This window comes from Amaranthus tricolor, chromosome 11 (genome assembly GCF_026212465.1).
Source record: "Amaranthus tricolor cultivar Red isolate AtriRed21 chromosome 11, ASM2621246v1, whole genome shotgun sequence".
In the NCBI taxonomy this organism is placed as follows: Eukaryota; Viridiplantae; Streptophyta; class Magnoliopsida; order Caryophyllales; family Amaranthaceae; genus Amaranthus; species Amaranthus tricolor.
The window spans coordinates 14951339-14977072 of NC_080057.1; the positions used below are offsets into that span (position 1 = coordinate 14951339).

At 32.6% G+C, this 25734-nt stretch overlaps 2 protein-coding genes across 3 annotated transcripts; one reads left to right on the top strand and one right to left on the bottom strand.

The window, feature by feature from the left end:
* The first annotated feature begins 3885 nt into the window (after window positions 1-3885).
* Window positions 3886-6693, top strand: LOC130826879 (epsin-3-like). The gene is made up of 4 exons (XM_057692492.1): window positions 3886-4319; window positions 4766-4888; window positions 4982-5143; window positions 5842-6693. The coding sequence occupies exons 1-4, from the start codon at window positions 4213-4215 to the stop codon at window positions 6344-6346; spliced, it is 897 nt and encodes a 298-aa protein (XP_057548475.1). The 5' UTR covers window positions 3886-4212; the 3' UTR covers window positions 6347-6693.
* Window positions 6694-6793: 100 nt separating this feature from the next.
* On the bottom strand, window positions 6794-16130 carry LOC130826878 (U-box domain-containing protein 33-like). Of its 2 annotated transcripts, XM_057692491.1 has the most exons (9): window positions 15477-15617; window positions 13725-15059; window positions 13466-13632; window positions 11767-11885; window positions 11106-11200; window positions 10322-10868; window positions 9439-9984; window positions 8285-9004; window positions 6799-7484 (listed from the first exon to the last, which is right to left on the bottom strand). In XM_057692491.1, the coding sequence occupies exons 3-9, from the start codon at window positions 13587-13589 to the stop codon at window positions 7302-7304; spliced, it is 2334 nt and encodes a 777-aa protein (XP_057548474.1). In that variant the 5' UTR covers window positions 13590-13632; window positions 13725-15059; window positions 15477-15617; the 3' UTR covers window positions 6799-7301. The 2 variants fall into 2 exon arrangements, with proteins under 2 accessions (XP_057548473.1, XP_057548474.1); XM_057692490.1 differs by lacking the exons at window positions 13466-13632; window positions 13725-15059 and having other exon boundaries at window positions 6794-7484; window positions 15477-16130.
* Between the last annotated feature and the right edge of the window lie 9604 nt (window positions 16131-25734).

The window sequence follows — 25734 nt, forward strand, 5'->3', positions numbered from 1 at the left end:
TTCATGAAACGAAATTATATACTTAATGTGTAAAGGAAGAAGAAGGTTTGTTATACTCTAAATGGGGGAGGATTGTTGAACATTTAGAGTATATAAACTTAGATTTGTATATACTACATACTTAGTATAGTAGTGGGACTTAAATAAATATATTATAAGTCCAAATTAAATGCCTCAAAGAATTTGATGAATCATTACTTTGATTCATAAGTTTTGTTTGATGAAACATTACTTTGATTCATAAGCTTTGCTTGGTGAAACATTACTTTAATTCATAAGCTTTGCTTGGTGAAACATTACTTTGATTCATAAGCTTTGTTTGGTGAAACACTTTTGTTTCAAAAGGAGGTATTATTTCATGCATAACTCTATAAATAGAGGTTGCATACTAAAGGAGATTACATCCCATCTCCATATCATTTCTTATTTCTCTCTTAAGAATACTCACATTTTTGTTCTTCCTTTCATGAGATAATATTGAGAGAGTAATTAACTCTCAATATCATCAAAGTTCTTAATTCACCACAACACTTGTATTTACTATTGCAATGTGCTAGGATTTTGTTGTGTAGATTGTATCTCATTGTGAATTTCATTTATCATCCCAAGCACCTTTGTGGGAGAAATATTACAATAGGAAAGTGCATGAGCGCCTTCTACTCATATCAAGTTTCCGAGCGACTTCTTAGATTGTCGCAACCATATCTTCATCGTCTCCTTGGTGATTCAACAAGAGTTCAAAGCCATATACAAAGGATTACAAATAGTGTAGATTTATCTTGTAACACATATTTTTAATACATCATTATTGTGATAATACCTGAGAGCTTTCTGCTTATGAATCAAAATCCCAGCAAAATAGATAACACACTTGTCATAATTTGACACTAGACCAGAGGACAAACCAAAGTCATTCAGGACTTTATGAATGGATTGGAAAGAGATCAAATTAGGCTTACAAAATATGAGGATATCATCGGCAAAGAGAATCTCAATCACATTTACTTTGATACATTTAGGATGAAAATAAAAACAAGACACCTCCAGCTGACCAAGCTTCCTACTAAGGTATTCCATTGGATCCCCCTGCGTAAGACCTTAGAAGCTTTGAAATCTTTGAAGGCTTCGTATTAATAAGTATGGAATCGGAGACTAACGTCACGCAAGTCACCCACTTTACAAAAACCCCGGAAACCCTAACTCATAAAGCACACACTACAAAAAATGCCAGTTAACTGGCATAAGATTTCCTTATATCCATCTTTATGAAGCATCTAGGGCTGATGTTAGCCCAAGAATAACCCTTTATGAACTCAGTAGCAAGAAGGATGTTATCACTAATAGCTCTACCAGGAATATAGAAAGATATAATAATATAATATTGAACCAATTTTTGATGACTCAATTGAGGAATTAGAAGACCACTATGAGGTAAGTATGGAAGCAGAAAGGAAAATAGTAAAGGAAGCATTTTCAGAAGCAACAACAGAAAACAGAAGCCCAGGAAACAGTCAAAATTGCCAGCCCCTGAAAAATGCTGACCAGTCTACCTTTCAAGGGTTTTCCAGAGCTAACCCATGCACCTTGGAGGGCATGAAGGGTAGAAATGAAAATCTCTATACATGCACCTTTCCACCAAGACCCTAAGTGCCTCCTGAAAATCACAGGAAGACCCTAAGAAAGGGAGCTGAAGGTAACATAGTCGTCAGTTTTGCATTGACAGTGTTGAGTAGTGTTAAGCTGTCTAATTTGCTTCTTTAAATGTGCACATGTTTGGCACATGCTTCTTTTTAGCCGTTGTAATTAGTTGGATAGATTTCCAAGTGTCTTAGTGATATTTCTCTTGGGTCATAAGTCTATAAATAGGAGCCTAAGCATTATACAATGACAGATTTCAGTTTTCAGATTTAATAACATTGGATGCATTTTTCCTTTGTCTTCCTTGAGTGTGTATGAATATTCATCAATCTTGAGTAGTGCAAGATTATCACCTTTGTATAACTGAGAGTAGTCCTTGGTTATAATAAGGGAATTGACTGCCTTGGAGGATCAAATTCCAAGTCATTCAATCCAAGAAACACCCCACTGTGTGTTCTGTTCTGTTTCAAGAACACACCTTGGGTGATTGTTTTTAGGGATTTTGTCTGTGTAATTCTGAAGGATTGAAGGCCTGCCTTCATTACTACATTGCATTGAAGATTTTGACCCCAAATTCAGTCCAATTATTCTATTCAGTTGTTATGTGTAATCGTAACATAAACACCTAAAGAGGTGGTTTAGATGATGGATAACTACCACTAATATAATACTAAGCACTTTAAGTTGCTAAAAATATTTATAAATGATTCAATACACCCTATTTTATAATCATAAAACTTATATTATTATCAAAAATTAACAAGTGGGTGTTTTTATTTAAGAAACCTCATTAATTTAAAGATTCACGATTAAATGTTTTTGGCATCAGTTCATCTTAAAACAATACTATCTACTAAGTACTCATGATATGCATTAGTGAGGATATAGTATTTAAGATTTAACATTTGTATTAGTTATTGGATTAGTCAATAGCCTCTATAAATTGTTACCATCTACATTATTTATTCATTATTACACTTTTTCTTAAGTTTACTCAATACTTCATAACACACATAAGAAGCATAATAAGTGCCTCATTTTTGTTTTGAATAACCAATATTCTAATACCTACTCCAAGTCCTTATTAAAAGATAAAAAGATTAAAAAAAAAAAAAAAAAAAACATTTGAGGGAGAAATATATGAGCCTAAGATAAAAAAAAAAAAAAGGAATATCATTTGAATTTAGTAGCATAAGTTATATCAATCACCAAATTAATTACATAAATCGTTCATTCTATGAACAAATATACTAATTGTTAGTAATTTGACAATTTATCTACAACCAATTTTTTTTATTCAAATTATTATTTAAAATATCCATTTTTACCTTCTAATTGATAGTTTTTATCTCTAAGATAACAAATATTATTTTCCTAAACATAAAATGCCAACTTTATTTGTTGTTATAAAAGTCTTCAATATTTATACATCATAATTTGTTTGTCCATTAAATTTTTTTTTCAGTTTCAAAGAAAATTTGTGAATCACAATATCCTTAACTACGCGTCATATAAATTATAAAAGTATATAATAAAACATTAAGTATTAAAGACGAATCTAATATAATTTCATATAAAAGAAATTTAAGTTTAATAGATCTCTTAAAAACCTTATTTAAAATTCTCTCTTCTAAAGTAAAAGTTATTAAAGTTTACTAACAAAAGGAAAATGAGTGATTGGAATATTAAGTTTACAATATGAGAATTACGAGTTGACTAAGTGGTTGAAAAGTTTTCTTCCATCCTTATAATAAAGTTTCAAATCTCATGAACTACAAGATCAATTCACCTCTCCAACTCAGTGATATATAATTCACTAGTTAATTCGTCTTTTAGATTCGCAATTCGCTCAACATGGTTCAAAAATAGCCTAAAAATGACCATAGTTCGTTTTTTTTAATTCATAATTCGTAATTTGCAAGGCAATTAGCAAATCATGTAACACTGTTCATACTTCTAAAAGTTTCAGCTAAAAATATTAAATTAAACTTTAGAAAACCATGGTAATAAATTTAAAAAATTGTGACTTTTAAGAATATAAATTTATTACGAACTTTCTACCATAAAAGTCAAAACAAAGAGCCAAATTTCACATTTGACTCAGAAGCATGCCAATTGCATAGCATTGATTTTGAATGCCCTCCACATATGAAATTCTTCTACTCACATTAATTTTAAAAAATTCCACAAAAAATAAATATTTTTCAAAGAAAGTCTCCTATAAAATCGTCATTATTTAGGTATACCCCTAAATTATTATACCAAACATAGCACAATAGATCTATGTTGAATTAGTCCACCCTAATTAATATTGGATTAGTTACAAACAAAACAATAACACTATTATCTTCATGTCTTGCATCAAAAATATGTGTTAATTCATCATACCCTCCTTATTTTGTCATCTCTTTTGTTACTTTGTTACTTGTTCTTGTTCTTTAATATCATATTAAATTCTTTTTTTTTTATATTATCAAACAATTTTCTATTGTTCATACATCTCTATAATTTTTAGATAAACATTTCAAGCTTAGGCTTATTGATGGAAGTAAGACTAGCCATAACAGCAACAAAATGAGCAGACAATCTTTCTTTGAATTCAGAAAACAAGCTTCTTTTTACATCAAGGAGAAGATTAAAACTGTTAGATTGGTTCTTACTGATGTCTCTCCAGCTCAACTGTAAGATTTTCCATTTTTTATTACTTCATTTTTTTTGTAAATTTAGATGTTAATCAAAGATACTAGTATAAGGTTAGCTGAATGATCGGTTTGTATTATACATGTCTTCAAACATCCTTGCAGTCATTTTTCTATGTTATACTTTATCATAAAGTTTTCAGCAAGTATTGTATGAGATTGTTACAAACCTATATTAATTAGCCAATTTCTCTAGTTAATCATTTAAAATCGTAATTGATTATCTAAAGATTATAAGTATTCACTCTAGCTAAGATATTAAGCTATTAAGCGTATATTGGTTCAGCCCAATAAAGATAGTTTTACTGTGAGACTATCTCATTTGAAAATTTATGCTAAGTTTTTTAGTCTAGTAACTCGAATCATGACCTAGATAGACGGATTTTAAATTCTCTCATGTTTGTAATTGTTAATGAAACTTTATACAGGATGACAGAAGAAGCCACGAATTCGAATCCATGGTCACCGGATACTCGAACCCTTGGATTAATATCAAGGGCTGCTTTTGAAGTTGATGATTATTGGAGAATTGTTGAAATTTTGCATAATAAGTATGGCAGTTCTTGTTACTTCATTTTGATTTGTGATGATTGAGATTAAGAAAATGTAATTTGATATTGGGATTTATTTTGATTTGTGATCAGATTATCAAAATTTGACAAAAAGAATTGGAGAGAATCATACAATGCTTTGATGGTATTAGAACACTTGCTGACTCATGGACCAGAAAGTTTTGCAGAGGAGTTTCAGACAGATAAATCAATCATCAGTAATATGGAAAATTTCCTGCTTGTAGATGAAAGAGGGTAAAAAAACTAATCTTATTCGTTATTTACAAAAATTAACTTTTAGTTATGAACTTTTATATTATTATAATTATAATTATAATAATAATAATAATAATAATAATAATAATAATAATAATAATAATTATTATTATTATTATTATTATTATTATTATTATTAATTTTGTAAAAGAAGTTCTAGGTTTAGTTGAAAATATCATTCATCCCTCATTTTAAATACGTATTTACCCTTCTGTATGAGGAGGGTTATGTACATCCACACTTCTAAATTATAACCATAAGGGCACTCCTGGTATGCTGTGTGATAGAATATACTATCTTCTGTTTTACTAATAGCTACACTTTTTGCCATAGTGCAAAAATACGGTTACGATCATGGCCGCGAAACGGGTTTCACGACTAATAAGAATGATTTTGCGGCTCATGGTGCCTATAATATGGTCATGTTAAACTCAAAAACCTTTACAATACGGTCGCAATATGTGATATGGCTTGTTTTTGCACTATGCTTCGTGCATAAAGCTATCACATAAAACTGAGAAGTGTAGCTATTAAAAAAACAAAGGAGTATAACCTATTATGAGGATATGAGGCCATAACCATCATATTAAGTATTTGGGTTATAAGTTTTTGGTTGAGTTAGTTAGTTTGATAAATTTGATTATAATATATGGTTTTTGATATTCATTATGCAACAGATTTAACTGGGGTCTAGTTGTGAGAAAAAAATCAGAAAGAGTCCTAATGTTACTTGAAAAGGGGAGTTTACTCAAAGAAGAAAGGGAGAATGCAAGAAAGTTAACAAGAGAAATTAAAGGATTTGGCAGTTTTTCTAATAAAACAACTTCTCAGCATACAGAATCTACATTTGGTAGAAGCCATTCCCAGTTCAATGAACATGGAAATGAACACAATTTTGATAAAAAAATCAGTTTCGATCAGCCTCGATTAATCATCCTAGGCAAGGATAATGTAAATGATGAAAAACCAAGAATTGTGAAGAGAATTCTGAAGGAAAATAAAGCACCAAAAAATGATATTTGGAAAGGAGATCTACATGTTTGGAAAATTAATTTAGAGGAGAAAAATTCACTTTTAGATGAACAAAATGGTGGATTGTTGATTGAAGATGATGAGCATCCTTTTAATGATAATGTGGAACACAGCAGAATGTCATTGTTGGCTGCTGCAAAACATGATTAAGGGAACATTAATCTGTTATAAAATGCATTACTAGCTTACAGGTTTTGTTTTGCTTGTATATTACAAGTAGTTTTAGTGGAGTATTATATACTTCTACATAAAACTTGTTGTGTTGTGTAAGATCTTAATCTTTGGATAGGATCACTTATCATATATGACACAATACAACGTTAGTAGAATTTTTTTGATTAAATGTATATGAAATTGTCCTTGTAATAATAAAGAATTTGTTTACGATTAACATAAACTTTCATAGAATGGGGTTTTAAAGCATAGCGTATGAAAATCAGAAAATGTTGTATATCGTCAAAAAAAGAGTAATGAACTTTGTAAAACTTTCGGTTGGATGTTTCAAGTCTTGTATCGTATCTTGTTAATGTAATTGGGTAAAGAAACATCAAACATTTATGCAAATCAGCATCCAATATCCATTAAAGTTATGCATGAGATACAATATCAAATTCAATACTAATAACCATAAGCCAACGCTTTGTTTGAATAATAGTGTAGGGAAACAAAAGGAAAGGAAGCATAAAGGATTAGGAATGGAAGGGAATGAAAGCCGAGAGAATAATTGGATAAATCTCCCTTGCTCGTTTAGGAGGGAAATGAAGAAAAAGAGACAAATAGCAATTTCCTTCTAAACCTCCAAAAGAAATGGCATTCCATTTATTTTGCTAATATCAAACATTCATCTTTTAATCCTATAGGAGTAAACAATATAGATTCTACGTATGCTTAAAATCACAAAGGAAATGTATACTGGCCTTTTAATCATTTTTCTTCTGTTTTTTATACATACTCTTGGTCTCCTATCATTATCAAGGACAATTTTTCCATGTATACAAAACATGAGTAGTAGCATCATCTACAGCTTTAGAAGCAATATATACCTAGTTAGTGTTACATCTGTACAACATCGTAACAAAGATTAAACGCCCAAGCAAGCAGTAAATCAGTATTTACACAACCATTCTTGAATAGATAATCTCAATGAATGGTTTGGAGTAAGATGTAGATGATCCAATTTCAAATTAGTCATGGGAGAAGTTTCCCGACCATTTGCTATCCATTCGCGAATGGCTTCTCCATCATATGTAAACCCGTCAGCTGCTACTTGAGGATCAACCATGATGTCCTGTAATATGTAAGAGTTAAATGCAGATTGTAAATGTCTATCAAGTTTTAGGTTGCGGTAAAGATTAACAGCCGAGAAAATGGGAGAAGAGAAAAATGACGCTCATTATGGCATATATTTTTAAAACAATGCATTCCACAGTTAAGATACAAGGCATTATGTCGATTTCCCACTCAAGAAATGCACAGTATCAGTGCAGGTTATCCTTAAAACAAAACGAACTAAACTGAACTGACTTGAATTAATAATCAGACTCACAAGTGTGAAAGTAAAAGCGATGTCCTAAACTGAAAAACAAATAAAATCAACTAAATTTATAGTAATTAAAGAGAACAAAGCCTTTATGGACTGTTTGATATAGCCAATGTATTATAGATAAGACGGTCATTTTATGATGGCATATCCTTTACGCAATTCATCAAAGCCTAACAAATAGTTTCTGCCAAATGTTTTATTCTATCATAAGTTTGAAATGTGAAGTAAGAATAACTCCTATACTGAGGCTCTTGATACGGAGTTTACTCAAATCAGTTTTATATCTAGGACTACTGCAAGATTTTACAATAAGATTCTTTTTCTTTTTCAAGATTCTTGTAAATTTTTTATCAAGTTGTCCATATTGAAAACCGTCAACTTCTAGAAGAGTGAGATCTAATGATTCCTATTTGAAAAAAATATCTTGAATCCTACAAGTTTCCATGTCATGCCTGAAAATCAAAACCCTATAGACACCTTTTAAACATAACTTGACAAATTCATGTCAAAATTCCATACTGCAAAACTACTAACAGAACACTGACCTGAAAGATAGGACATGTAAAGAAGGATGGCATCGGTTGTTCTTTTGAAATATAGAGCTGTTGAAGATCTTTCACTAAAGAGGGTGTCAGTTCTGGCCTATCCCGACTGTTCTGTTCACAAAATCTCAAAGCTACATCCACCAATTTTTCTGCAATAGATTGTCCCCATTCTCCTGCAGAAGCATCCAGAATAGAACCCAGGTTCCCACTAGACACTGCTCTACGTACATTGGCTACCAATCCTGGTGCAGGTTGTCCAGTAACGAGCTGCAATATAATGATGCCAAATGAATAAAGATCAGACTTTGCTGACAATTGTCCTGTTCTGTAGAACTCGGGATCTCTGTATGAAATGGCACCCTGGGGTTCAGGAAGACCACGGCTATGGAAACAGAAGGTATCCTGTGGAAGTAACCTGGAGATCCCAAAATCACAAATTTTGCAGTGTAGATCAGAATCCAGAAGGATGCAATCAAGTTTCAGATCACCATGAATTATCCTTTCAGGATAAGATGAATGAAGAAATAAAAGTGCACTTGAAATCTGAGATATCATTCTAGCTCGGATCTTCCATGAAAGAGGTGTGTTGTTGCTTCTCCTTAAAAGGTGCCACTGAAGCACCCCGTTAGGTACATATTCAAATACAAGAGAGCAGGCCTCTGGACATGCACCAATTAAACTAACCAAATGAGGGTGTCGTAACTTACCAAGAATCTGTACCTGCAAGAGCAATAGATGAATTTATACTACCTATTTCTCCCTATATGAATACATGATAAAAACAATCTATAAAAATGTTGTTATCAAAAAGCCAATAACTTTTGCAAAAGAGTGTACAACACTGTAAAGCTTCAGAGTTCTGATTATTAGCAATGTGACTACAAGTGGTATTGACTTTTGAGGTAATTCAGATTCAACGAATGCATTAGAGATCACATAAAATAGAGAAGATGTAAATTAAGTAACAAACATTGGCTAAAATCATCCTCAGCGACATGAGTACAAGAGTATAGACTAAAAAGACATGGATTGCTTTTCAGACTCATTTTAGATTTTACAGCACGAGTCAAATTTTCATTTCATTGTATTAGTGGTCTCCAAATTATTAGAAAATACTCCAAGTAGATAATACGAGTTTATAACGGAGAAAAAACCTGTTTCTGAAAATGAGATGTTCCTTGGAGGTTGTCTGCATACAGTCTTTGTATGGCAACAGTTCTATTTAGAAGTTCTCCCTTATAAACGCTATAACTTCCGCTTTCAAATAACTTAAAGCTATCTGAAAAATTGCATGTCGCAGTTTCCAAATCAGCTAGTGAAAACTCCACTAACTCAGGTACATCATCCAGAAGCCCTCCATTCCAGTTTGTACAGCCAGTCTGCCTGCGACCTCTCCACTTTTCAAGCCAACGTTCGGCTTCCATTTTCTGTCTTTCAATCTTTTGCTTTTCTTTCTGTAGACTTGTAATACTTGCTTGGATAGGTGCTAAATCCCCGACTACTTCATCACAGCGATGATTGGCTTCCTGCACACGACTGTCAAGTACCGCCACACTCCTCAAAGTCCTGTCGAGCTCTACTGCAAGTTCTAACTTTTCCTCCAACAGCCTTTGATGTTCATGCATCATACTCTCCACAGAATCTTCAGCTTCCTTTTTAAGTTGTGCTTCACGAATTCGAAAAGATTGAAAGTCCTTCACCTAAAGAGATCACAGTAAATTTGAGAAACTTTGTACTTAAGTGGAGCAGACAGATATAATGATATTTTGTAGTAGAAGAAAACTCTTACACAACACTCAAATATAAAGAACAAGCCTTAAATGCAAATAGGATGTCAAAATATAATACTTCCACTTGTAAATGGTTAAAAGAAAATTGTGAATGTGAGCATGTTAATTTCTCTTTTAAACAATTAAAAACTATAAGTTTCAATAATCAAAAATTAACACAATAAAAGTAGTTGTAGGCTTGTAGCTCATCAAAAGCCAAAAAAACTCTAAAACAGCAACCATATTCTGCTAAAACTCAGTAAATCACCTTTCTCACTGCGTTAATTGCCTCAGCTTCCAAATTTTCACGCTTCAGAGATTCCAACACTACTTCATTCTTTGATGTTTCAACTTCAATGTTTAGTTCCGATAGAAGAGTACATAGATTTTCTTCCTCTGATTTGGAAACAAAATCAGCAAAATTCCCTCTTGATTGAGAATCGTTGCTGGTTGAGCTTCGAGTGAATCCTGTCTCAAAAAGATTTCCTGAATTTGGTAATAGTGAATCCTCTTCAGTGGGTTCATTCTGAGTACAATTATTCATCCCAGAACATGGCATGCTTCGACGCGAAGATCTAGATAGAAGTTTAACTGGATTATACAGGCGCTCACTCTTCTTAAGCTGGAAAGATTTTGACCTTAACCTATCTGTCCTCAGCTCACCTGCCTGGCATGCTGTAGAAATTGTGTTTTTCCCAAATGCTTCTTTTGTCCATACAAGTTTCCCCTCGTGGATAAACAATATCTCACAAAAGGTGGGAACCTTTTTGGCAGCATAACTAGCAATATGAGAACTTTTTTTGACCTTCACACAACTGTAAGAATCATTTCAGCATAATAATAACTTAGAAATGGAGTACTCAAAATAAACGAGAAAGAAAAAGCAGCATAGAATTTTTTATTAATTCATTTATTAAAATACTATCGTAAATAAACAGAAAAACAAGAGTTGGTTTTTTGCACTTGATAAATTACTGGAAATTTCATTATTTTCACACCTATCAAAAGTTTACTCTTAAAGAAAAGCTATTGCATATTATTCAGGCACAAACCCCATAACAAGTTTCTGCATGCCAACTTCAATGACCAGATTCATGAGCCGCTTGTTAACTTGTTCATCCTCGACTATGATACTGCTAGCATTTACCTGAAAAACCAGTCACCAATTACCAGAAAATTTTAGTAAAGTGCTACTATTGCTCATCAGATTAACACTAGAGTTGCAACATTTAGTAAGGAAACTTGATTTTATTATGACAAGAACATAGTCCGAGAAACATTTGATAGGTGAGGAGACATTGTCAAGAGGGACTACGTAAGCAGAATTTCAAAAGCCTATGGCAGATCGTAAGAATGACAGATTTATTTGATCCATGTTGTGTGCATCATTGCAAGTTAGATAAAACAAAATCCATTGGAGAGAATAATCCCGCAACAAGTATAGCTAGAGGGACCATTGTCCTTATATGAACATGCCTTGATTTTGTACGTTCAGGGAGATATCATGCATTTCATCAAAAGAGGGGTGCTTAGTCCAATAACTGAAAATGGATATCCAGTTTGTATTACTCCCAATTAAATGCGGAGTGTTGCCGAAAAAAAGCAATTCACTAGTTCAAAATCTATGCTCAAGTTATCAATAAAGCATTACACAGATGGAATTCTGAACAAGCTTGAAGAACCTCGCTTACTGATATCAATAGGAGAACCTACCTTGGCTGTATAGCAAATGCCCAAGTATTTACAGAGAAGTTCATTCATTTTTTCTTTCTCCACCATCCTATATGCAGCAACCACTTCTGCATTTGCCTGGGTGACGGGTAATTTTCCCACTGCATCACGAAGAAAAAAACAAGAATGGGCATAAAATTATTGATCATTTATATAAGTGCAAACTCTAAAGTTTCATGATTTTTAGCTCAGATTACATTTACTTACCTTAATTTTTACCCTAGTTATCACAAAACAAAAATCATACACCTTGGTCTGGGAAATAAATTATCAGATTACATTGAATTGAACTTTAATTTCTATGGAAAATATTTTCAACAAAAGTCAGTTTTTAAACTTAGTTTTCTTTTCCTTAACTAGACAGAAAGTTAGAAAGGGTGTTGAGATGTGGGGGCTTAAAGAAGAAAATGCCATAATGGTATGGTACCAATGTGTATGTATCTGTAGTGTCATAAAAACATCACGCACAAGATGGCCAACAACCAAAAGAATATAAAATAATACAAATGAGCACCGTGTGTCAAGTCTTGGAAGCAGCCTCTTGGAGAAATGCAGGGTAAGCTTTGCCTAATTTACACCTTTAGGGTGAGACACTTCCTCGGACCTCCGTATACGAGGATGCTTTGTAAGACAAGAAACCCTTTATTAGGTGAACACTAAACATTGATGTGGAAAACCATACCAGGACGAAAGCCAGAAATGTCTAATGTGTGCACCACGGGAAAAACGAAATGTTCAAAGATGATCTAAAGTCCTTTCAAAAACTTTTGTCTTCAAAGATTTCTACTCACCTCTCTACTCCAACAATATATTGCAAAAATGACTGCCTCTATGCCAACATAGGCTTATGGAAAGAATAACAGACAACCGTTTTCGAAATGGTTCATTCAGTATCGACTATTGACTGGGTACACCCCCAAACCCATCCTAAACCACAAAAAAAGACAAAGTGAGGCAATACACAAAAACTTAGCCTCTTTGTCTGGGAAAAGCTGGAACATATGCAAGGGAACAAAGACAAGCATCAGCGTCAGCATCAGTATCAGCAGTAGGAAAACAAATACAAGCATGAGCATCAGTAGATACTTGTACAACAAACACTTGTGCAGATGAGCTCATTGAGTATGAACAACAACAAATTAATACAGATGGCACAATAAGACTAAAGCAAAGTGGTAAGAATAAAGGATACAACTTAGGAATGGAAGCTACTGGAAGGATTACGAATGACTCTAGCTCATCAAGAGTAATAGAGACCAAAGCAGACCTGGGAACAATCACTAATGATGACACCAGCACAGTACCCTCCTTACATAAGAAGGAATAACAGAAAGTTCAAAGGGTTGTGTTCTTCCCAGGTGGCTCAAGTTAAAGGATATACTCTCCAGGGACCAAGAACAGGAGCGTGTGTGGATACAAAGGGAACTCTAAGACGCAGCTGAAGATAAGAGTTTAAGACAAAAGAAAAGCCTAGCCTTATTAAAGGTCTATTATAAGAAACCTAACAACTTATGTAAATAGTTAGTTAGGATTATTTAATTTTGCTCAAGTGGCAAGATTAGCCATTGATAATGACTTCTGAATTTTAATCAACAAAACAACTTATTCAAGGGATTTAGAAGGTGTTGTTCAAGGGATTTAGAAAGAGGTGTTTTTCAAGGTGAGAGCAGATTGTTCTAACCTGTTGTGTTTTCTGTGAGTGAAGCAGGAAGTACCTCAACACTTCCATCTGACCTTTGGGAGTGAAACATTGGTGAGGTTGGAGGGTGTGGGTTAGGTGCTGAGTGAAGCCACATTCGTCTCATCTAAGATCAGCACTGTCTGATCATATCAATTCTTTAAAAGCATCTGTGATCAAAGGAGGGTTTCTGAGTTTCTGGTTAAACCAACAAAGGATCATTCCTTCCAAGATTCATCACAAAGGATCCATTGATTCTTACATGATGCACAAGCTTAAGTATCAAAACCATGCAGGAATTGCATGGGCTTCACTACATATACCATACTGTGGCTCCATGATCTGTGCTTCTTCAAACCTTGTGATTTATAGAAGCATATTTTCATATACTAAAGTTGCACAACTCAACAAACAAAAACCACCACAGACAAGAATCCTTTTGATTATAAGAATAAATATTTTACAGAGCACACACATGCCATCACCCCAATGTCAAGTGGCTACTGTCTATGTGAGGTTTGAGGATTAAATATATAAACTTTACCCTTGCAATAAGAAAATTGTTATTTCCAATTAACCCTTATTTGGAAACATTATCTACAAATATTTTTATGGACCAAACAAGTTCTATTGAAAAGAAAGTTATTTCTAACCAAATACAAATGAACGTACAAGAGTGACAACTAAAGCTAAAACACCTTCTAGAAAAAGCAACTGAAGTGAATCTAAAGTTTTCTTGTATTGTTAACTATTCAAGTAATCCATCATCCAGCATTCAAATCATAATAAGCATTCTAAAATCATCAAATAAACCAAATGAAGCCGCGTCGAATAGAAAGTTTTGCATAAAAATAAAGTATTCAAGTTGCATTCAGAGATCTCAGATCACTTTGATTGGTTAATGGTACAAAAGGGTGGTGATAAAAATGAGTTTTAGTGATAATTTTGATAAATTTTGTTATGTCATTTCAATGGTAGTGGAGCTCTCGTGCTCAAACATATATTTTCTTCACAATTCTCCACTACCACTTAATACTACGTTCCTAAGTCGTAATGGATGAAAACTAATTTTGTGAAGAAAAAATAATTAGAGTGCGACAAGCATCTCTATAAACTTTATCAAATAATTTTCTTAGCTAAATTACATTATATTTCCAATACATTTCCACCTTATAATACCAAGCGGGTCGCAGCTCTTAAGAGCTAACCACGGAAGCACAATATGAACAAGGCTATTTTATCTTTAGAGTATGTCATTTTATAAGCATACACATTAATTTCTGTAATCTCCATTCTCCATCAACAATTTGCCAACATTGACAGTGTGTTACCATGCAATAGCTCAAAGATTAAAAACATTTGAAAGGCTTTTGTAATTATTGCATTGATATTACAATACAATAATGTTACTTGTTAACTGAAGTTTCTAGAACAACTAAAAATAAACAGAATTCAAAATCGATTTCTGTAATTCAAGTCTTCAACAAAGAGATACATGTGAACTCATTAAAAAAAAATACTGATTGCAAACTGGATAGCACACAAGAACACCAAAAACGCAAAAAATGTGTCTTCACTTTAGTAGCAACCTGTACTGCTGCATATAAAACAAATCTTTCTCAGGTTCTCAGTATTCAAAGTAATTCAATACATAACAAAAATACTAAAAATGGACAGCAAAAATTTCAATTTACATAAAACGTGTTGATTGGAAAATTAACAACAAAAGAGAATCCGGTCTTGTTGGAACAAATACATGTTCCCGTAAGGTCTTAGGTTCAATTTTGGCCTTCTCCGTCACTCGATCAACCGTGTAATTAAAAAACCACAACAAAACAATGAACATTTAAACCGCTAAAACTGTTACCGATTTCTCATAAACAGCAACCTGTACTTCAAAATTCAATTATAATCTTCCTCAACTTCTTAATAATTCAAAAACTAATTGATTCACAACACAAATACAAGAAATTAACAGCATAAATATCAGAATCTCTGAATTCTTAGAACTTACAGAGAGTAGGGATAAACGTAGAAGGACGATGAACATGAACAAGGCAAACATCACAACTACGAAAATGTCGAAACGTCCATTGAAGCAAAGAAACGGTCTTCTCTTCTGATGTTCCTACTGCAACAAACACTTTATCTCTCCTCCTAGTTCCATCTCTTTCTTCAACTTCAACTATGGAACTCAGCTCTGTCCGAGTCAACTCACTACCGCACATCGCCATTGATAAAGCAGAGGTGTTGGTAGAGAGCCGATAGTGAAAGTCAATGGTTGGATCGTGGAGTGGAAATAGCGTTAAAAGCTCCACGGATTGGCATGGAGGATGAGTAATTCTAGAATCAATGCCCGCAAGAGGTGTGCGGAGGACGTTAAATGTTGGCGAACTGGCGAAGGAATAAAAGAAGACTTTTATGAGAGCATGAATTATGAAGGAATATTACGAGAAGAATATTACTTTTAATTCGACATGAATAGTGTGTGATTATTATTGGATCAATTAATGAAGAGGAACCGAAAGCTTGGAAATAAGTATGCTCTTTAGCTATGTTAGTTTTGTTTATGGTGGTGAGAAGTCATTTTCGATAAGAGTGATCATTACGGAGGAAACTAGAGGCACAATTTCCTCTTCTTTTTCTCAAGGATTTTTTTTTTTTTTTTAGAATTTCAATTGGCGGTTTAGGATTTCCTTTTATGAAGTGTTTAATTCACCTATTTTTATTAATATAATTATTTTTTATTATTAAAATTAATTTTTATTGATTATAAGTGATTATTACATAATATAAATTTAAATACAGCATAAAACTCATTTTTACAAGTTACTTGAATAATGTGAACTAAACATGACCTAAATTGTAATGATGTCAACTAGGTGTCATTGTAAATATGAATATATATTTGGTGTTTGGTTGGTATTTAATACCAAATCAAATGGAATCAAATTGTACTTTGTTGAGATATAGTGTGAAAGGTAATTAATAAATATAGTGTGAAAGGTAATTAATGAATTTACCCTAATGTGAATGCATTCAATGTAATTGTGGATGAACTTGCCTATAAATATGGAGTTTCACCATTGTAAAAACTACACCAATGAGTAAAAACATCTTCATCTTCTAACTTTTACTCATTCTACTACCTACTTATCTCTCTAAATTTTAACACGTTATCAACACCAGCTCTACCCTTAATAATCAAGAAGATAATATTTTTTTAAAAACCTAATTAAGCATTTTTTCTTCATCGGTACCCACAAATGGACCAACAATCGAATAGTGTCAACATCATCATCCAAGGTGTTTCTAACACATTTTTATATTTTATAATTGAGCATAATTCCATACCCTTCACTACAAACCCAGTAAGGACTGATTTAAATCAGCTCCGACATAATAATCCCAATAATACTAATGGTCCACCAGTACCACCAACTCGTAATTCACATGTACGACCAACTAATAATCCACCAGTTCCACCGATTAATATTCCACCGGTACGACCAACAAATAATTCATCAACACAACCAACTAATAATGCCCCAACAACAACTACTGAAAATAAACCCCCACCAAGTAATAAAAGAACCAAAGATGATGAGGGAGAAACAAGTACTAAACGTTGCAAGATAAATTTAAATGACCCATAAAATAATTTATTGGACAATACGTCACCTTTACGGATGACAAGGACACTTTATTGCTTTTGTTATTGTTTTATTTTATACCGCCTATATGGCTGGTTAACTTTTTTACCGCCTAAATGGACGGTAGTATTATTTATTTCTTTTGTTATTCTTTAAACCGCCTATATGGCTGGTTAATTGTTTTTCTTTTACCGCCTAAATAGACGGTTAGTATTATTTTTTTTATTCTTGCATATTTATATATGCATTTTTTTATTTGCAGTATTTGCATTTATATCCATGTGCATTTTTTACCTTTTACTTTAAGTATTTCTTTTAAGTATACATAACAATACGGCGTATTGTACAATTTGGGATAACCCTCTATAAAATAGGATTACCCCAATTTTTTTTACCACATGCCCCTTATCCTTTCAACTTTACTCTTTACATCAAAAACTCTCCTTCTCCTTCTTCCTTCCACCAACAATGTACCACCATTACAAAAATAATTCATCTTCTTCCACCTCCCATACTTTTAGATTTGAAGAAAATTTTGCCAAACTCAAATTATATATCTCCTTAATTATGGGTTTGGTGGTCCTTCTTGTAGCATTAGAAATTATAATAATTATGAAGAAATAATTTATTTTGAAGAAGAAACAAAATGCACATGATTTTCTTTGTCATATTTTGTTTTGTTTGTTAGTGCATTTTGTAAGATAAATTGTACTAATATATTATGTAAATGCTATCTTTTTTGCCCTCTTTAGAATTTATTGTCTTTAATTTTTTTTTTCATTCTTCTCCTTGTTATTATTATTATTATTATCATTCCTCTTGTTCTTGATTTATTCCTAAATTTATTATCTACACTAAATTCATAACAATAAATCAAGGGGGAGAAGATTATGAAATTAAAACATCATAATTTTTCTAATGGTTTATTATTATGAAAATATAAGAATTATTGCATTGTCATATACTTACAAAACAATTATATATTATGTAGCAAGTATGGCAGAAATTACCAAAAGGCTATTCAACATATTAGATTTAACTGGACAAAAAATTCTTAGAATGGAAAAAAGATGCCATTATGAACTTAGAAGCTTAAGGACTTGAACATACTATATTGGAAGTAAAAGAAAAGGATCCAATAGATGGAACTCAAGCTACCAAAATAAAGGTAGCTACAAATCAAGAAAAGGCCAAAGCCTTAGTCCTCTTGAGGCATCATATTCATGATAGCCTTAAATCTGAATATTTATTTATAAAAGATCCCAAAACTATGTGGGACTCTCTTGTTGAAAGATTTGATCACCACAAAAGGGTGCTTCTTCCACAAGCTAGCCATGAGTGGAAGAATTTAAGATTTTTTGATTTTAAGACTCTCAGTGAGTACAATTCAACATTATACCGAATTGCATCAATGTTGAAATATTGTGAGCACCCGATGACTGATGTAGAAATGATTGAACTCACATCATCTATTTTTCATCCATCAAACATTATTCTGCAACAACAATATAGAGAAAAAAATTTCAAAAGATATTCAGATCTGGATGTACTACTCTCACGGGTTGAACAACATAATGATCTTGTTTGGAAAAATCATAATATGAGACCTATTGGATCTCAAGCTATCCGTGAGACACACTCTACTAAAACACATGTGCCTGAAGCACATGTTGTTGAAAATAAAGGCCGTGGAAATTATAATAACCGTGATAGAGGACGCGGAAATTTCCGAGGAAGAGGACGAGGACAAGGTCGTGGAAATTTTAATGGACATAGTAGAAAGTTTCAAGGATTCGGCAGAGGCCACTTTCCCCAAAATTATCAAAATGGTCATTACAATAATAATTCTCGAAGGGGAAAACAAGTTGGTTATCACAATAAAAATAGTCATCAAGAAGCAAAAGAAAGTATTTGTTACAAATGTGGCATGACAGGGCATTGGGCACGTACATGTCGTACTGCCAAACATTTGGTGGAGCTGTATCTAGCTTCCCAAAAGAAAAAGGGAAAAGGTGTGGAAGAAAAATTTAATGAAGCAAGCACCTCAATGCCTAATGTTGATCCTTATAATAAAGCAAGCACGTCAATGCCTAATCTTGACCTTTCAGACTTCTATTTAGATGGCGATGAAAATAATAAACAATATGACGAAGATATTTGAATTTTTCTTAACAATGTTGTGGTGCTTATTTAGTTGTATTTCTTTTTATATGCAATCTCCTTTTTATGTATTGATATCACATGAAATTTTATTTTAACTATCTATTTATTTAATATGAAGATATGGATCATTTTGAAAATGGAGTCAAATATCAATGCCTCCTAGATAGTGGAACAACTCACACTATCCTAAAGTACAAAGAATACTTTTCTGAGTTGAAGATGGTGAAAGCAGATGTCACCACAATCTCTGGAACCACTACACTAATAGAGGGATATGGAAAAACTCAAATAATACTTCCTAATAGGACAAAGCTAGTAATTAATGATGCTTTATATTCGAGTAAATCTCGACGAAATCTCATAAGTTTTAAAGATGTACGCCAAAATGGTTATCATTTAGAAACAATGACCGAAAATCATACTGAATATTTATGCATCACATCTGAAAAATGCGGCAAGAAAAGCATTCATGAAAAATTACCAGCATACTCATCGGGATTATATCGCATTAATATAAAACCGGTTGAGATAAACGTGGTGTCTAACCAGAATTTAGATAATAAAGAAATGATAAATTTATGGAATGACCGATTGGGTCATCCTGGTGTGGGAATGATGCGAAAAATTATTGAAAATTCAATTGGGCATCCAATGAAGAAAATGAGAATTCGACAACCAAATGAATTATCATGTTCTGCATGCTCACAAGGCAAATTGATAATTAGACCATCTTTAAACAAAATTGCTACTGAAACTTCTAAATTTCTAGAAAGAATTCATGGAGATATATGTGGGCCAATTAATCCTGCTTCTGGGGCATTTAGATATTTTATGGTATTGATTGATGCCTCAACACGATGGTCACATGTAAGTCTTCTACAAACTAGAAATGTGGCATTTGCGAAATTACTTGCTCAAATCATTCGATTGAGAAATCAATTTTCAGATTATACAATTAAGCGAATAAGGCTTGACAATGCCGAAGAATTTACATCTCAAATTTTTAATGATTATTGCACGTCAATTGGAATTGATGTAGAACATCCAGTAGCTCATGTTCATACTCAAAATGGTCTGGCTGAATCATTGATTAAAAGACTCCAATTAATAGCAAGACCATTATTAATGAGGTCGAAATTGCCATCATCTGCGTGGGGACATGCAATAATACATGCATCGTCATTGATAAGATTGAGACCAAGTGCTTATAATAAATATTCACCACAGCTATTAGTGCATGGTCAAGAACAAAATATATCACACTTGAAAATATTTGGATGTGCAGTATATGTCCCTATTGCGCCACCCAACGTACAAAAATGGGTCCACAAAGAAGGATGAGAATTTATGTTGGATTTGAATGCCCATCAATTATCAAATATTTAGAACCAATGACTGGTGATTTATTTAATGCTAGATTTGCAGATTGTCATTTTAATGAGACAATATTCCCATCCTTAGGGGGAGAGAAAGTGGACCCAAATAAGAAGGAAATAGATCTCACATGGAATGCAATGCATTTGAAAATATATGATCCAAAAACGAATGCTTCTGAACAAGAAGTTAGAAAAATTGTCCATAATCAATATATTGCAAACAGATTACCTGATGCATTTGTAGAAACAAAGCAAGTGACAAAATCATATATTCCTGCCGCAAATGTTCTGGCACGAATTGAAATTCCCACTGATAACAAAGCCACTGAAAATGAATCTATTGCACGCCGGAAGCGTGGAAGACCACTTGGTTCAAAGGGTTTGAAACAAAGAAAATCCAAAAGGTTGAATGAAATGGCAAATGTTATCAATATTACTTCTTCAATGAATTGTAAAGAAACAAGTTTTGGAGATGAGGATGAAAATCTCAGAGAAGAAGAAAATAATGATATCAACGAGAACAATGAAATTTCGATTAATTACATTTCAACTAAAAGGCAAATAAATCGAAAGAATGTTATTGTTAATGATGCACTTGCTCATTCAATCGCCACCGAAATAACACTTGATGAAAATGATATAGAACCGAGAACGATACAAGAATGTCGGCGTAGGAATGATTGGCCAAAATGGAAAGATGCTATTCAAGCAGAATTAAAGTCACTTGAAAAACGAGAAGTTTTTGGACAAATTACCCAAACACCAAATGGTATAAAACCGGTCGGCTATAAATGGGTGTTTGTAAGAAAAAGAAATGAAAAAGATGAAGTGGTTAGATATAAGACACGACTTGTAGCACAAGGTTTTTCCCAAAGACCAGGGATTGATTATGAAGAAACGTATTCTCCAGTAGTAGATGCGACTACACTAAGATTCTTGATAAGTCTAATTGTCTCAAACAGTTTGCAAATGCGACTTATGGATGCTGTGACCGCATATTTATATGGTTCACTTGATACAGATATTTATATGAAAGTCCCTGAAGGACTTAAGTTGCCTGAAAATCACCAATCACGAGAAATGTTTTCCATAAAGCTGAAAAGGTCACTTTATGGACTAAAATAATCTGGAAGAATGTGGTATAATCGTCTTAGTGAATATCTCCTGAAAGAAGGATTCAATCCTTGTGTATTTATTAAACTGACTCAATCTATAATTGCAGTTTATGTTGATGATTTAAATATCATTGGAACTCCCAAAGAGCTTGAACAAACTGCAAAACATTTGATGAAAGAATTTGAAATGAAAGATCTTGGAAAAACAAAGTTTTGCCTTGGATTACAAATGGAGCACTTAAGGGGTGGAATCTTTGTACACCAATCCAACTATATAGAAAAAGTCCTAAAAAGATTTCATATGGACAAAGCTCATTCGCCGAGCTCTCCAATGATAGTGCGATCATTAAAACCAAAAGATGATCCATTTCGACCTTGTGAAGAAGACGAGGAGATTCTTGGCCCTGAAGTGCCATATTTAAGCGCAATTGGAGCTCTGATGTATCTAGCTAATAATACAAGACCTGATATTGCTTTCGTTGTTAATTTATTAGCTAGATATAGTAATTCACCAACAAAGAGACATTGGAGTGGAATAAAACATTTGTTACGCTACCTTCGAGGAACTAAAGATCTTGGACTATTTTATAGATCAAAGCAAGATGCTACACTTGTTGGATATGCAGATGCTGGATACTTATCAGATCCCTATAAGGCTAAATCACAAAATGGATATGTATTCACATATGGAGGTACCGCAATATCTTGGAGATCCACGAAACAAACACTGACAACTACATCATCAAACCACGCAGAATTAATCGCCCTTTAAGAAACAAGTAGAGAATGCGTTTGGTTAAGGTCAGTAATTGGTCACATTCAAGAAGAATGTGGGATAAACTCGATAATAAATTCTCCAACTGTAATTTTTGAAGATAATACCGGTTGCATTGAACAAGTTAGTGAAGGCTTCATAAAAGGGGATAAAACCAAACACATAGCACCAAAACTCTTCTTTGCACATGACCTCCAGAAGTACAAAATAGTAAAAGTCAAACAAATTCAATCAAGTGAAAATCTTGCAGATCTATTCACAATGTCCCTTCCATCAAAGAGATTCGAGCAACTTGTATATAAAATTGGAATGTGTCATCTACGAGATATATGTTGAACTCAGGGGGAGAATCATTTGCACTCTTTTTCCCTTCGTTCAGGTTTTTATCCCATTGGGTTTTTCCTGACAAAGTTTTCAACGAGGCAGTATTAAATAGAAATATTGTAATAATATTTTACTCTTTTTACATAATTAGAATGCATTCAAGGGGGAGTGTTGAGATATAGTGTAAAAGGTAATTAATGAATATAGTGTGAAAGGTAATTAATGAATTAACCCTAATGTGAATGCATTCAATGTAATTGTGGATGAACTTGCCTATAAATATGGAAATTCACCATTGTAAAAACTACACCAATGAGTAAAAACATCTCCATCTTCTAACTTTTACTCGTTCTACTTTCTACTTATCTCTCTAAGTTTTAACACATTTGGTGTTAATTTTTTAATTCAAATTCAAATCATATTTTTAAAATCCAAATTAAACCAATCGAAGTAGATGTCACTAATTCAAATTGAATTGAAAGAGAAAATTAACTGAACGTCCAAGATGTTCAAATTACAATAAATTTAAATTGAACAAAAATTTTATAAATAAGAATTTATAATACCTAAATTTTTAGCCATTTTTTAGAAATAGTATTATACTTCTTTCGTTTTAAAATATTAGAAATATTGCACTATTCTTTTATCAACCTTAATTTTTGATTAAATTTTAATATATAAGGTAAAACATAGTCAAGTGAAATCTTGTTTGATTTGTCTCAATGTAAAAATTATTAATGTATGTGTCTGGATGAAGATCAATAAGTTTCAAGAGCATCCATATGAGGGTGATGTTTTTAAACAACTATTTGTTCTTTTTGTCGTTCTACAATTTTAGCTCCATTGCCGGAGAAAAAGATTAGATATAATTTACTGCATACTATAGAGGATCCTAATTCTATCTCAACCTTTGATTGGCGTCACTACACATTGTCCATCCTTGCTTTTTCCATATCAAGAATTCTTAAACTTGGGTCAACACATAGTGCAGTGAATGGTTGTCCTATTGTTCTTCTTGTTACATACTGTTATAGACTGGTATTTAAGAGGCAAAGGTTGCCTAAGACACTTCCACTTGTGAGGAACATTTCCGATCAATTGCTAAAGGTTAGGTTTAACGAGGAGAGAGAGGCTAGGTTTGGTAACGGTATAATTCAAATTAAAGGTTTTCCGATATGTAATGTTTAGATGGATTGTGGGCCTGAGAAAAATTTTTACAGTGCTGGTGATGAAGGTGGTGATGTAGGAGCAGGTGAAGGTGCTACTAGAAGTTGTATAAATGAAGATGGTGAGGATGTTCTGAAGTTTAGAATTCGAGATGGTATTAATAAAGATGCTGATATCAAGCTAAAAAGATGTGAGTATTAAAGTTTATAAGATTGTTTTATAATTGATGATCTTAATTTACCAACTGCAAGGTATAAGATAGATATTAAAGTGGATATGAATTCAAATGGTTTATAATTTTATAAAAAATTTGAAGGCGTTAAATGGTTAATTGGTGAATTTAAATTACTAAATGAGTTTTTTTTAAAATTGTATTCAGCTGTACTTTATTGAGTTCACTTTACATGCTAAATTGAATAATATAAGATATTAATTGATTCATACTTCTATAAGATAACAATTGACATTGTTTGGAGATCTTATACATTGAAGTGTTTAAGATACTATTTATTCATATAAGATAATAATGGAAGTATTTGTTTTAATCTTAACAGTCAGCTCAATAAGCTTGTATGTTATTTAAGAGAGACATTAATGTCGTTGTGTACACTTATATGGAGAGGCTGTGTGAAGCTAATAAAAGAACGAAGAAGAGGAGGGTGTTGTTTCTGTTACACAACAAATATTCCAGATTAATGATTGGTTGTCTTCTGTCGATGCTTTGGTGGAACAAGTAATCCAAAAAACAAATTCAGCTAAAAATTCAGATCTTGATGTTGGTGGGCAGTCTACACCAATGCAAATGCAAGCAAAGCCTATTATGGTAAATATTCCTTCCGCGTTAAAGGAATGTTGTACCATTAACTTAGGGTCATGCGGTATTGAAGTTTCGTATGTGTCTAGTTTCTAATCATAAACAAAGAATGTTTTGAAGACATGCATACTTTGGAGAAGGATATGCTAGAGTACTGTTTCTTTGAGGTTAATATTGTGGTTAACTAGTAAGTTTAACCAATAAACTGTAATATTTAATATCTAAATTGATACACATAAGATAAAAATTAATGTGTTTACATGATAAACAGAAACTTTTAAGAAATGATTTATTTAAGTGTTACTTAAAAAAATTTCGATATACAAAGTGTATATTGGAAACACTATAATAACTGCTTGAAAAATAAAGTGTATCAAATAATATGTTTGCTTTTTTGTCTCAGTTGCGAAATCATTTGAGTAGAAGATTTAGATCCTTTCCTTTTTGATGTCTCAAAATGTTCTTTTAATCTCTTCTTCCTTTCTTTGGTGACTATTTTAAAGTGGATTTCTTACTTGTGAATTGGATTGTTGTATTGTCACTACAACAAATTTACTTTTTTGCACATTGAATTTAGTGGTATTAAAAAAATGCCACTGATTCATATTTTTACGGCCCGTTTGGTTGATGGTAATGAAGTAATGGGAATGAAATGTTGTAAAATAGTAATAAAGGAATGAATATGAGAATTGGTAATGCAGATTCTTTTGTTTGGTGTGCATAACTAAAGAATGGTAATGGAAGATAATATTCCATTTATTGCATTTGGTTGTTAGTAATAAAAAATGGTAATGACTCTTAGTTTCATTATTGTATATTTGTATCTAAAAGCATTATTTTATCTAAATTATTCTATCTAATGATTTTTTTTTAATAATAATATAT